This window comes from Mus musculus, chromosome 14, assembly GCF_000001635.26.
Source record: "Mus musculus strain C57BL/6J chromosome 14, GRCm38.p6 C57BL/6J".
Lineage (NCBI taxonomy): Eukaryota > Metazoa > Chordata > Mammalia > Rodentia > Muridae > Mus > Mus musculus.
Window position 1 is genome coordinate 79,444,995 of NC_000080.6, and position 12,965 is coordinate 79,457,959.

Consider the following 12,965-nt stretch of genomic DNA (forward strand, 5'->3'; position numbering starts at 1 on the left):
ATGTATGGCTGGGGATCACCACAACCTGAGGAACTGTATTAAAGGGTTGCAGCAGCAGGAACATTGAGAAGCGCTGGCCTAGACGGTGCTAAGCTCATGAAAGAAGACACACATGACTGTGTGATATTTGTTTTGATTTACAGGACAAACACCGGCATTCAAAGCGCATGTCATTCACTGAGTTCTCCAGAGCTGAAGAAAAACAATTATACCAATCCCCATCCCACCTCCCCTTTTTGGTTTGGGTTGCCATAGCAACCCAACCAGCCTCTAGCCTACAATTTAATTCCCGCTGTACTCATTCTCCCAGAAGAGCCAACAGCGTTTTAAATTTTGAACTAATCATGCCTTTATAAATCACATTTCTCACACCGTGGAGGGACGCGGAGAGGTTTCATCTTTTCAAATGGCAGAGAATTGAGCTCAAATCTCTTCAAACCAGTAAGTGCAAAGGAAGACAAAACAGAGCAGTGAGCTGCACGGCCACACTCCTACCGTGCTCCATTCTCTTCTTGTTTCCCAATCTGCCCACGGGCAGCTGCAGTTTCTCTGGCGTTGCCATCCAAGTCATCAGGGAAGTCCTGAAAGACAGTGACTATGAAGAGGCGTCGGGAGAGCTTTCGTCCAGCGTCTAATTTTCTCCTCTTCTCTTCTTACCCATTACTTAACATTCGTGGTTAGCTTACAAATCATTACATCTTAACAAAAATTGAGTAATTTTCTGAAAAGGGCCAACATAGCCTATGCCCCCATGCCTGCCTACCTCCCACACCCTCACATTGCACGGATTAGAACTGAGTTTCATTAGACTGGATTAGTCATTGTGGAAATCAGATTATTAAATCAGCAAAACAAGGTTTATTTGGGTCACTCAAGCAGCCATGAATTTAGTTTTTAAATATTTGTCTAATTTTCATGTGTGTGTGTGTGTGTGTGTGTGTGTGTGTGTGATGGTGCACACTTGCCATGGCACACATGTGGAGATCAACCATGGATCTTGTCCTCCTTGGTTTGAGGCAGGGTCTCTTCGTTGTGCCCACTGTACACTGCTTGCTTCAGGCTCTGAGCTCCTGGAGGCTTCCTGCTCTCTGCACCTTCCTTCTCACCGCCACAAGAATGTGAGATTACAAAAACACTCCACTGTGTCTGCCTTTCTATGTGGGTTCTGGGGATCTGAGTCCAGGTCGTCAGTCTTGGGTGACAAATGCTTTTATCCACTGAGCCATTTCCTTGGACCAAATGTGTGTGTGTGTGCTCAATTTGTTCATTATTTATTTTTGAGACAAGATCTCTCCAAAACCTCTTAATACCTTGACACATTCAAAAATTAGGATTTCATTATGTAGAAAACATAGAAATATTCAGGTCATACTGAGTGACTGTAGTTTATTTCATGTGTATATGGCTGCTTTGACCGACCTGCTTCCTGCTGGGGTAAGAACTAGATCAATGCCTAAGACCACTGGAGCTCTAGGAAGGGCAAGGTTATTTGGGAAGATTCTCTGAGGAACAGGGGTCTTGAAAAGCTGTGGCTTGGAGTGTGTGAGATTCAGTACACATGCCCAGGGCCAGGGGTTCGTACCTGAGAGTACATACAGGAGGAGATAAGACTCAGATAAGAATCAAGGAGATAAGAGTCCGTTTTGACAAGGAGATGGAAATGTCACTGTTGAGCTTTTGGAGGAAAACCTTAAATCAATGAAACAAAGCCATGGGAACGGGCGGGCCTACAGCAGGAAGACTCAGGCATGGGATGACCTTGAGAAATTTACAGTAAAAGTATAGAGAATTAGGGCAGGCTGTGGTGGCCCGTGCTATTAATACCAGTTGGCAAGAGGCAGAGCAGGCTCATCTCTAAGTCCAGCCTGGTCTATGTAGAAAGTTGCAGGTAACTTGGTGGGGGAGGGTGTCTCAAAAATAACCAAAAATAACAAAAAAAAAAAAAACCAAAAAACAAAAAACCCCAAACCATTTATAGTTGGGTATGGAAGTACATACCCATAATCTCTGTACTTGGGAGATGAAGAAAGAATTAGGTGTTCGCAGTCATTCTCAGGTACACACACAGCAAGTTTAAGGCCACTCTGAGCTACTTGCAATGTTTCATAAACAAACAGATTAATAGGTGGAATGGTGACTGGCCTATACCAAAGCTTCTAGGAGACTGAAACAGGTGGGTCACAACAAGGCTAGGGTAGCCTGGATCCATAGTGAATTCTAGGCCAGCCTGGGCTACAAAATGAGACCGTAGTAAGACATAAAGTGGTCTTGAACATCCTCTGTTCCTTACTTTTCACATGGCAAAGACCTGGCAAAAGCAGCTTAGAGAAGGACAGAAGTCTGAACTTGAAGGATCCCACTGTGGTGGGGAAAGCGTGGCATCAGAAATGCGTGGCCATGGGTCACATCGTGTCCGCAGTCAGGACGCACAGAGCAATGAAGGCTAGGGCTTGGCTTCTTTTCAGTCCTCTTGATTCAGTTCAGGGGTCCATGAGACGGTGCCGTCCACATTCAAGGTGGGTTTTCTCCGAATTATTCAACTTATCTGGAAATGCCCCAGAAGACACACTAGAAAATGTGTGTTTTTTATGGTGATTCTAGAGCCAATCAAGTTCACAATAAAAGTAAACCATCATGGGTCTGAAAAGATGGGTCAGTAGTTAAGAGCAGCACATACTGCTCTTCCAAAGGTCCTAAGTTCGGTTCCCATCACCCAAATTAGGTGGCTTGAAACCACCTGTAACTTCAGCCTTAGGGAATCTGATGCCATTTTCTGGCCTCCAAGGGCACCTGCACTCATGTGCCCATTCTCACTTACTGTATACATATATATTTAACTAAAATTAAAAGTAAAATCTTGCTGGAGAGATGGCTCAGCAGTTAAGAGCACTGACTGCTTTTCCAAACGTCTTGAGTTCAAGTCCCAGCAACCACGTGATGGCTCACAATCATCTATAATAGGATCCGATCCCCTCTTCTGGTGTGTCTGAAGACAGCTACAATACACTCATATAAATGAAAAAAAAAAAACCAAATAAAAACTAAAGTCTTAAAAAATAATCTGTCACTCATACCTTGTTTAAGAATAAAGTTTTGGAGCCGGGTGTGGTGGCACACGCCTTTAATCCCAGCACTCGGGAGGCAGAGGCAGGCGGATTTCTGAGTTCTAGGCCAGCCTGGTCTACAAAATGAGTTCCAGGACAGCCAGGGCTACACAGAGAAACCCTGTCTCAAAAAAATCAATCCCCCCCCCCCCAAAAAAAAAGAATAAAGTTTTGGGGCTAGTGTAGAGATAATCTTTTTTTGCACTTTGTAAAAGCATTCACCAGTCCAAAAAAAAAAAAAAAAAACCCAGAAAACAAAAAAAACCTGTGGCTAGTGAGCTGAGGCAGGCAATAGGAGATGGGACATCCAGCAGAGAGAGAGAGAGAGAGAGAGGAATTATGGGAAAGAGTCAGGCTGAAGGGATTTTTCTCAGACTCTGGAGGAGGTCATCACATAAACCTGAAGACAGGTAACTAACCATGCGGAAGCCATAAAGGAACCATGCGGAAGCCATAAAGTAATTTAAATGAGTTATATAAGTAACAAGCTAGGCGGGAAACAAAGCCAAGGCTATTGGTGTAAGCATTTATTAATAAATAATTAATCGTAGAGTAATTATTTCTGAAAACAAAGGGGCCAGGAGACAAAGGTCAAAGTTACAGGCCAGTGAAATGACTGGTGGATAGAAACACTTGCCACTAATCCCAGAAACCTGAGTTTGACCCAGGAACCCACGTGATGGAAAGAGAAAAATCCAATGTTTACTCCTTCTGATCTCAACAGTGTACCTACAGAAATATACACACACTACCTATATATGTGTGTGTGTATGTACGTATGTGTGTGTGTGTATATATATAGAACAAATTAGACGGTGAGGTGGGAGCAAAAGGAAAACCGGGAACTGTTAGATCTGGTGGCAGAGTCTACCAGCGGAAGATTTCCAACATAGAATAGTTGAAGAGTTTAGGATAGATTCTGCACCCAGGGGTTGTGCTATCTGTTGATTCTAAACTAAAACAAAACAAAACCGACAAAAAGCAAACAAACAAAAGAACAAAATATTTTAAAAACAGGTTCTCGTGGGTCCTAGGCTGGTTTTGAACTCACTATGTAGCTAAAGATGACCTTGAACTCTGATCCTTCTGCTTCCACCTCCCAAGTGCTAGGATTACAGCCTGTACTGTCAAGCCTGATTGATGCAGTACTGGGGATCAAACCCAGGGCCTCACCTGTGAGAGGCAGGCACTTGACCAATTGAGCTATAGCCCTTTCCCATTTACTTAGGTATTTGTGAGTATCTGTGCATGGTTTGTTGCCAGTGACTTTCCAGCATCACAGGGTTTCCCAGGAAAGGCAGCCATGAGACCATTCATTGGTGGTGGTTGTGGTGACAAAAGTTGTGGTTGCTGGGGCAAAAGTAGGTTACTTCTGGTAATATTTACCTTTCTTAAACTCTTTGCTATCCTAAGGCCAAAGGCTTCTATTTCTGGTAATTAACTCCTGCTGTGTAGAACCAGAGAATTAAGTAAGAATTGTTAGAGTTCCTTTCTCTCTTGCCTGGGAGCCTCTTGATAGCTGGGTGAGAGGCTCAGAGCTCATTAACTCTTTACAAACCAGAGAGAAAAGAGAAAGTTAGAAATTCATTTACATAGAGAATGACTACAGACACATACATTCTGTTTGGGCCAACTACCTGTCTTATCATCTCCACAAGTATTCATGCATGCTCATATACATACCATACACATATACCTACACATACATATAGACAAGTGGACATTCACATATATACATTTGGTGAATTGCCCCACACACCACACATACAGTTGGATCTGTGGCACAGCCCCATATGCTACCACTTTATCCCTTCTCTCTAGTCTCTTTATATCTTCATAGACAGAGGTTCTTTAGAAAATTACCTCATAGATTAAATGTCACACAAAGGAGAGTTACAGAAGTATGCTGATATTAAGTTCAAAGCAGTGTTTCATTCTGTAAGCTCATTATCCATTCAAAGCAACAGTTTCACATGTCCTTGCTCTATCATAGAGCACACCTGTGGCTTCATCCTTAGATCTGACCTAGAATGAATGTTTTTCCTTGATCACTAATTTGTCCCAAGCCCCCTTTTTAGTGTAATTATGAAAGCTCATTGTATCCCTTATTATGCAGCCTTTATTTACTATTCTATGAGGTGTATGGACATTCTATTCTTGATTCTAAATGTATTATATCTTCCTGGCAAGACAACTATAACCATCTCTTAAAACTTTCTTCCTAAATTTTAATCAAATCAGGAATTCTATAAAATCATTAATTCATATAAACAGTATTAATTAATGAAAGTTTACCTTTATGTTGATCTGCAGGGCATTTATTTGCTCAATAGGCTGGACTAATGCCCAGGAATCCCTAGTCTCTATAAGAGTGGCAGGCAAGGAATATCAGCTGCAAGAAGCAATCCTGAGACAAAGCCACTTGGAACCTTGCCTCTCAAAGCTCACCCATCCTAGGTCATACAAAAAGGTGGGCCACCTCCAAGAAAGTCCTCTGCTAGCGTTAGCCTCTTTTTGATGGCTCACGGCAGTTTGTCTTTTATCAAATAGCAGTGAAGGTAACAAACTATTTGATGCCGACAATGTCATCAGGTTATCCTTAGAGGTTTAAGCAGGAAGATTGCACAATTTCACAGCCAGCCTGTGATACAGAGTAAGACTCTGTCTCAAATACAACACTAGAGTTAAAGGTCTTTCTTTGTAGCTTAGGCTGTCTTGGAACTTTCAGTATAGCTAGACTGTAGGCTGTTTTCTAATGCAAGGTACTTCTGGGAACTGAGCTTGCATGCAAGGGCCATTAACAAAAGTTGAAGCATGACAAAATTGAAATTGTGAGTCTGTAGGAAAACAAAAATGCTGGAGTCTATAGAATTCCCTTTTGGTTTGGCAGTTTCTATTTTTAAAAATACGTAGTTTTCTGTGCAGGCACCTAGCTCATGTGTGGGGGTCAGAGGACAACTTTTGGGAGCTTCAGGTGCTTAAAACCTGCAGATTTTTTTCAACACAAAGAGTAAACTCCTCTATAAACATTATTAATATTAATGCACCAGTAATCATTTATCATTTGTAACAAATCTCACAGTAACGCAGGGCATTAAGAGGGGTATTAATAGGTGAAACTGTGAGACATGGATGCTGGGACTTTCCTGCACTTCCTGTTCAATTTTCCTACGAGCCTAAAACTGTGCTAAAAATAAAATCTTTTCAAATGAACCAACCAAACGAGAAACATCTCTGAAGAAACTTTAAGATGTTTTTCTGTAGACTCATATTAAATCAATGTTTCTTCATTTTCAATAAAATACTGGAAAAAAAGAAAACCCTAAAACTCTCTAGCTTTTTATATTCCAGGAATTGCACGTCTAATTATTGTTTTTGTAAAACAAAACTATGAAATGTTTCCAAAGCAATGCAGCTCTTTTAATCATCAATATTCTCAAATACTACTATTGATGTTTTACAAGAGAAAAAACAAACACATTAGAACAGAAGGATTAAAGAGGATTTCAAACCATAAATTCTAAACCCGACAATAAATCCCAAGAGAACCGGCGGTTTCTAGTAGATCCTGAAAACAATGAAAAACCAAAAAGGCTCGCGACTTTGGATGAACTACAACTCCCAAAATGCAAAGCAGCTGCAGTCTTTCAGTTTCCGCCCTAGAACCTGAAAACTCCCATCATGCCTGGAGGCGGGAAAAGCAGTTTGTAACGTACCCTGCTGGCTTACTCCTTGCGCTTTTGCGGTGTCGTCCGCGCTGGTGTGAAGATGCTGGCCGTCGGCTACGCGATAAAGGGAGGCGGCTCCGCCCCGAAGGCCCAACTGAGTAATTGCGGCCGCGAGCGGAGTCTGTTCTGGGTCGCCGCTGTGCCGCCCCTGTGTTGGCGAGGGAGGCGTGAGGAGGAGCCAGGCGTCTGCAGCCGTTCTCGCCCTCGGCGCCCCGCCGCCATCTCCACCATGCAGTCCCGGGAAGACGCCCCGCGCTCTCGCCGCCTCGCCAGCCCCCGCGGCGGGAGGCGGCCCAAGAGGATTTCCAAGCCCTCGGTGTCGGCCTTTTTCACGGGCCCGGAGGAATTAAAGGACGCGGCCCATTCCGCAGCCCTCCTGGCACAGCTCAAGTCTTTCTACGACGCGCGGCTGCTGTGCGATGTGACCATCGAGGTGGTGACGCCTGGCAGCGGGCCGGGCACGGGGCGCCTCTTCTCGTGCAACCGCAACGTGCTGGCGGCCGCTTGCCCCTACTTCAAGAGCATGTTCACGGGGGGCATGTACGAGAGCCAGCAGGCCAGCGTGACGATCCACGACGTGGATGCCGAGTCCTTCGAGGTCTTGGTGGACTACTGCTACACTGGTCGCGTGTCGCTCAGCGAGGCCAACGTGCAGCGCCTGTACGCGGCCTCGGATATGCTGCAGCTGGAGTACGTGCGCGAAGCCTGTGCCTCCTTTCTGGCTCGCCGCCTTGACCTGACCAATTGCACTGCCATCCTCAAGTTTGCCGATGCCTTTGACCACCACAAGCTGCGATCTCAGGCCCAGTCCTTCATAGCTCACAACTTCAAGCAGCTCAGCAGGATGGGGTCCATTCGGGAGGAGACGCTGGCAGATCTGACCCTGGCCCAGCTGCTGGCCGTCCTGCGTCTGGACAGCTTGGATGTAGAGAGTGAGAAGACTGTGTGTCATGTGGCGGTGCAGTGGCTGGAGGCTGCTCCCAAAGAGCGGGGTCCCAGTGCTGGGGAAGTCTTTAAGTGTATTCGTTGGGCGCACTTCCCTGCAGAAGAGCAGGACTACCTAGAGGAGCTACTGAGCAAGCCTATTGTGAAGAAATACTGCCTGGACATTATTGAAGGGGCTCTCCGGCAGTTTCGTTTTGATGATGGTCTGCCTAAGGCTTTGGCACAGATTCCAAGCAACAGCAACAATAGCAATAGTAATAATAATGACACCAGCAACACTGTTGTCCCAGCAGAAGAAAATCCACCCCATAGGTTAGGGATGTGTGTGAAGAGAATGATGGTTTTCTGTGGACACCCCAAACATCACTTTTTCTGCTTTGACCCATACTCTGAGGAAATTTACAAAGTGTCCTTGCCTGTGACTTGCCTTGCACACACTAGAACTCTCACCACCTTAGCTGTCTATATTTCTCCAGACCATGACATCTGTCCCACTGTTCAGTCCAGGAGAGGTGTATGGGTATATAAGCCAGCCCAAAATAATTTGTATCAACTGACTGACCACTTGCTGTGTCCGGAGGGTATGGATATGACATATCTGAATGGTTACATTTACATTTTGGGTGGACGAGACCCTGTTACTGGAGCTGAATTAACAGATGTGGGACGCTACAGTGTCCAGAAGAACAGGAGGCCATTAGTGGCTCAATTACCACATTCCTTTACATCCTTTGACTTTTGGTGATTCTGTGTCCTCTGCAGCACACATTTGCTATGGAATGAATGGTCCAAGCCATATCAAGTAGCTGAAGTTTGTTTCTCTGAAGCTCAGTGACTTGTGAAGCCTATGTCTTCATTGATGACATCTCTTGTATCATTGACATCCCAGTAATGAAAGTATACAATCCAGTTACTGTAGAATGGAGACAAATAAATATTCCTTTCATGATAGGGACTAGTGGTTATTAGATTATCACACGTGACCAAAAACTGTTACTTATCACCTCATGTACCCCTGTACCCTTGACAAAGAGTAGGATGACTCTGTATGACAGTGGAGAAAACTAGTAGTTTAATATAGGTTCCACATTAGGCCTCTTGAAGTTTGATATTTTTTTCTTTTCCTTGTATCTCAGCCCATGTGTTTCTGCTTTGAACCTGACCAGTTTCCTGGCTGAAGAACAGATAACTAGTGTAGTTTCACTAAATACAGAAATTCAGAAAGTTCAAATTCTTTTTATGATGTAGATTTTGGTGTAGATAGTGTATTATTGAAATTTACCAGACCAACAGTCTTTGTTGCAATTCTGTAGAAAATGCTTGAGAAAGGCATCTTTACTTATTCATAGTATAAGGGAGTTAATTGAAAGTTTTGTTTAGAAGAATTAATTCTTGAAATATATAATTCAATGTGAAAATGTTAGCACTCTAGTTACTTAACAACTTACTGAGCCACAAATCCAGAAGTTTGCTATTATATTTATATTTCATTATATTAATTTATATTTTTAGTTTTATTTTGTATTTAGTGCTACAGATGGTATAAGTTTTTAATTTAAAATTTTTATGGTAGAAAAGTGTTTGTATAGTAATTACTAGCTAGTGTTTTGGAAGATAATATTCTTATGAACAATGTAGTAGGTTTTCACAGTGTTAAACTGTCTGTCTGTTTGTCCATCTACCTACCTACCTATCTCTAGAAGAAGTGACTTGTCTCAGAGCAAGGATATACTGACTGCAATACCCTGTTTTTTTCTGTATGTTCTGAATGTTCTGTATGAGGTTTGCTAATCTTAAGAAATTCCACAAAGCTTTATGTAGGATCCATTAAATCAAAGGTCAATATGAACTGTTATGTCTAAAATGGCTTGCGTCAGAACTGACCACCTGACAGCACTTCCTTCACCTGCATATGAACTTGTGATTTTTATCTTTATAAGCTGACAGAAAAAGATATCCATTGTCACAGTTCAGATAATTCTGAATTATGTTTCCAGTCTGGCCAGTAGTAGGGTGGGCATTCAATAAACTATCCTTGCTTAACTAAGATCAGAGTTCGTATGGTTTGTGTGGTGAGTCCTGAACCCTAACACACTCTATGTTCTGCTTTCTCTGTAGATCTCCAAACTGCTCTCTACTTGAGACAGCTTTTTGGCAATTCTTAAAAAAACTCTCATGATGGCTCAACTCTTGTAGCTCAAAAGCCCAATCTTTTACTTACATATGAATTCAGTCTTTACCCCAGGTTCTGTTTTGATTCTTCCATGAATCAGCATCCCTTGACCCTAGCCCCTTGATTCTTAGAGATGGCAAGCACAGACAGTAAGATAGCCTGCCCTGAAATCACCATTCCTACCATGCATGGGACAGGGCTGGAACTCCCTCTCTCCCAGGCTGACCTTTAAACTCAGGAATCTGCCTGCTTTTGTAAGCATAAACAAAATAACTTAGCTGGGTGGGACTTTGTCCTGTAGTCACCACTCCCCAAATCTCTATCTCCTTCCTTAGCAGCTTTCTGACAAGCTGTACATCTTCTCTGCTGTACATCTTTAGAAGCCTCTGCTTCTTTAGATTTGTGAAGCTCCTTATACAAGTCATATTGTATCCCTATATTTTGCATAGTTGAGAAATTATTTTTTAAAAAGTTTATTTCATGTATATGAGTATTTTGTCACTGTCTTCAGACACACCAGAAGAGGGCATTGGATAATTACAGATGGCTATGAGCCACCGTGTGGTTGCTGGGCATTGAATTCAGGACCTCTGGAGGAGCAGTCAGTGCTCTTAAACGCTGAGCTATCTCTCCAGCCCAAGAAATCGTATTTTCGAACTCAAATTTTCAGGGTTCTTTTCCACAGTCTTAAGGACTGTTCTGACGGTCTCAGCATTTATCATTTTACCAAGACATTAATCACACCCACATATCCCAAACTCCTGCTATCTCATTATCATAGAGTTGTTGACCTTAATTAGGACATTCCTTGAAGGAAGAATGTGAAAATATATGCCCACAGCTCTGTTCCAGGGGTGGGAACCATGTTATTCCAACCCTTACATGGCCATGCCAGACTTGGGGGAAAAATATTTGCATATTGTATATATATTTGTAGTATAGATATGTGTATATATAAATAGCAACAGCAAAAGAAAACCTGTTTGTAAATTAATTTTGAAATACAAAATGTGTATTTGCAAAACGATCAATTTTCATCTAAAAGGATATTCAAATATTGTTTCCAATTACCTGTAATATTTTTCCTTATTTATTTATTTATTCACTGTATAGCCTGGTCACAGCCTTCCTCAGTCACTCATCCCTCCATTCCCTTTTCTTCAGATATGGGGAGCCTCCCCTATGGGCACCAACCCATCTTCGTACATTAAGCCTCAGCAGTACTAAGGGCATCCTCTCCCACTGAGACCATACGAAGCAGCCCAGCTATGGGAAAGAGATCCAAAGGCAAGCAGCAGAGTTAGAGATAGACTCCACACTAATTGTTAGGGGCCCAAATGAAGAACAAACTGCACATCAGCTACATCTGTGTAGGGGGCCTAGGGGCAGCCTCTGCATGCTATTTGGTTGGTGGACCAATCTCTGTGTTCCTCCATTGGTCCAAGTTAGTTTACTCTGTAGGTCTTCTTGTGATGGCTTTGATCCTCTGGCGCTCTCAATCCTTCCCCCTACTCTTCGCAGGACTCCCTAAGCTCTGCCTTGTTTAGCTGTGGGCCTCTGCAGTTGTTTTTATTAGCGGCTGGATAAAATCTCTCAGAAGACAGTTATGCTAGGCTTCTGTCTGTAAGCATAGGAGAGTATTATTAATAGTGTCAGGAGTTGGCTCCCTCCCATGGGATGGGTCTCAAGTTGGGCCAGTCATTGGTTGGCCATTCTTTTGATCTTTATCCCTGTCTTAACCAGATTATATTTCTGAAAAATTAGGGTCTACAAACTGTTGTATAAAAGAATTTCACTTTGTCACTCATAAACTTCTGATTTGAACCCTAGGTTAAACATTAGTAATATCTTGGTTTATAATGAAGGTTTTTGGGGAAGAATTTTGGGTTTTGTGATATGTTGTGTCCGACCAGCGGCTCATATGTCTGGGTTCTAGTCCGGAAAGGCATCTTGGAAACCTGGAAGAGAAGAGGGTCTAGGCGGCGCGAGAGGAAGATGTAGCTAAGACAGTCATCCTGATCAAAGCTCAATTTTACTATTCCGACACTCAGTTTTGAAGCAGGGGGAGGGGCCCGATTCCCGCCAAATAATCCTGGGGTCCAGTAGCCTCAAAGCGGCAGGTTCCAGCTGTGGGCGTGGCAGAACGATTGAGCGGCAAGCTCCACCCCTGAGCAAACAGGTTTCAGGCTGAGGGGGTGGGGGAGGTTACAGTGATACATTTGTGAATTAATGAATATATGTTGTTTTATAAATGAGTGACTTTACCTGGCTAGTTACCAATTAACCTATGTTAATACATGTAACTGGTTCATTATCATAAAATATACTAAAACTGGGGCTTCCTGGCCTTTTAATTCAGTAGTTCTTCTTACTTTATACAACCTTCGGTTGTGTAGTGTGACACAGCTACCAGCATTGAAATCTGTTTGTGACAAGAAAGCTCCCTTGTCTTCATTTTTTAATTAATAAGCACATCTTTCAGCAGATGTTCGATGCAGGGTTATATTGCATTTGCAATATATTTGCAGGATATTATTTGTAGGATTAACACTTGTAAAATGTAGAATGACCTGAGGACTGGAAAGATGGCTCAGTGATGAAGAACTCTTTCAGAAGACCTGGGATCAGTTCCAACACCCATAAATGGTATAATTGCCTCTATCTCCCGCTCCAGGGGATATGATGTTCTCTCTGGTCTCCAAGGGCACTGTACACATATGATGCACATATATACATATAGGTAAAATTTACACAAAAAAATGACCCTAATTATCTTGTATTTGTATGCATGTAGTTAAAAGAGCTCAGCTCAAATTGCCATTAATCTCCTCTCCTCTATCAAGCACTGGGGCTGGAGAGATAAGAGTACTGGCTGATCTTTACTTGGGTTTGGGTCCCAGTGTTGCGGTAAATCTCCAACCCAAATTTGTCCTGACAATGAAAACAACTCAATATGAACACATGCTGTGCGCCTACATTGGGCAGATCTGCCACTACACTACCATCTTCCCCATA

At 42.8% G+C, this 12,965-nt stretch overlaps 1 protein-coding gene across 1 annotated transcript; it reads left to right on the forward strand.

Annotated features, from left to right (window-relative positions):
• Window positions 1-6,840: 6,840 nt before the first annotated feature.
• On the forward strand, window positions 6,841-9,822 carry Kbtbd6 (kelch repeat and BTB (POZ) domain containing 6). The gene has a single exon (NM_001034882.3). The coding sequence runs from the start codon at window positions 7,062-7,064 to the stop codon at window positions 8,520-8,522; it is 1,461 nt and encodes a 486-aa protein (NP_001030054.3). The 5' UTR covers window positions 6,841-7,061; the 3' UTR covers window positions 8,523-9,822.
• The last annotated feature ends 3,143 nt before the right edge of the window (window positions 9,823-12,965 follow it).

What these genes read in the sequence shown, in the direction of transcription:
- Kbtbd6 (NM_001034882.3), top strand. Translation starts at nt 7,062, where the DNA reads ATGCAGTCCCGGGAAGACGCCCCGCGCTCTCGCCGCCTCGCCAGCCCC.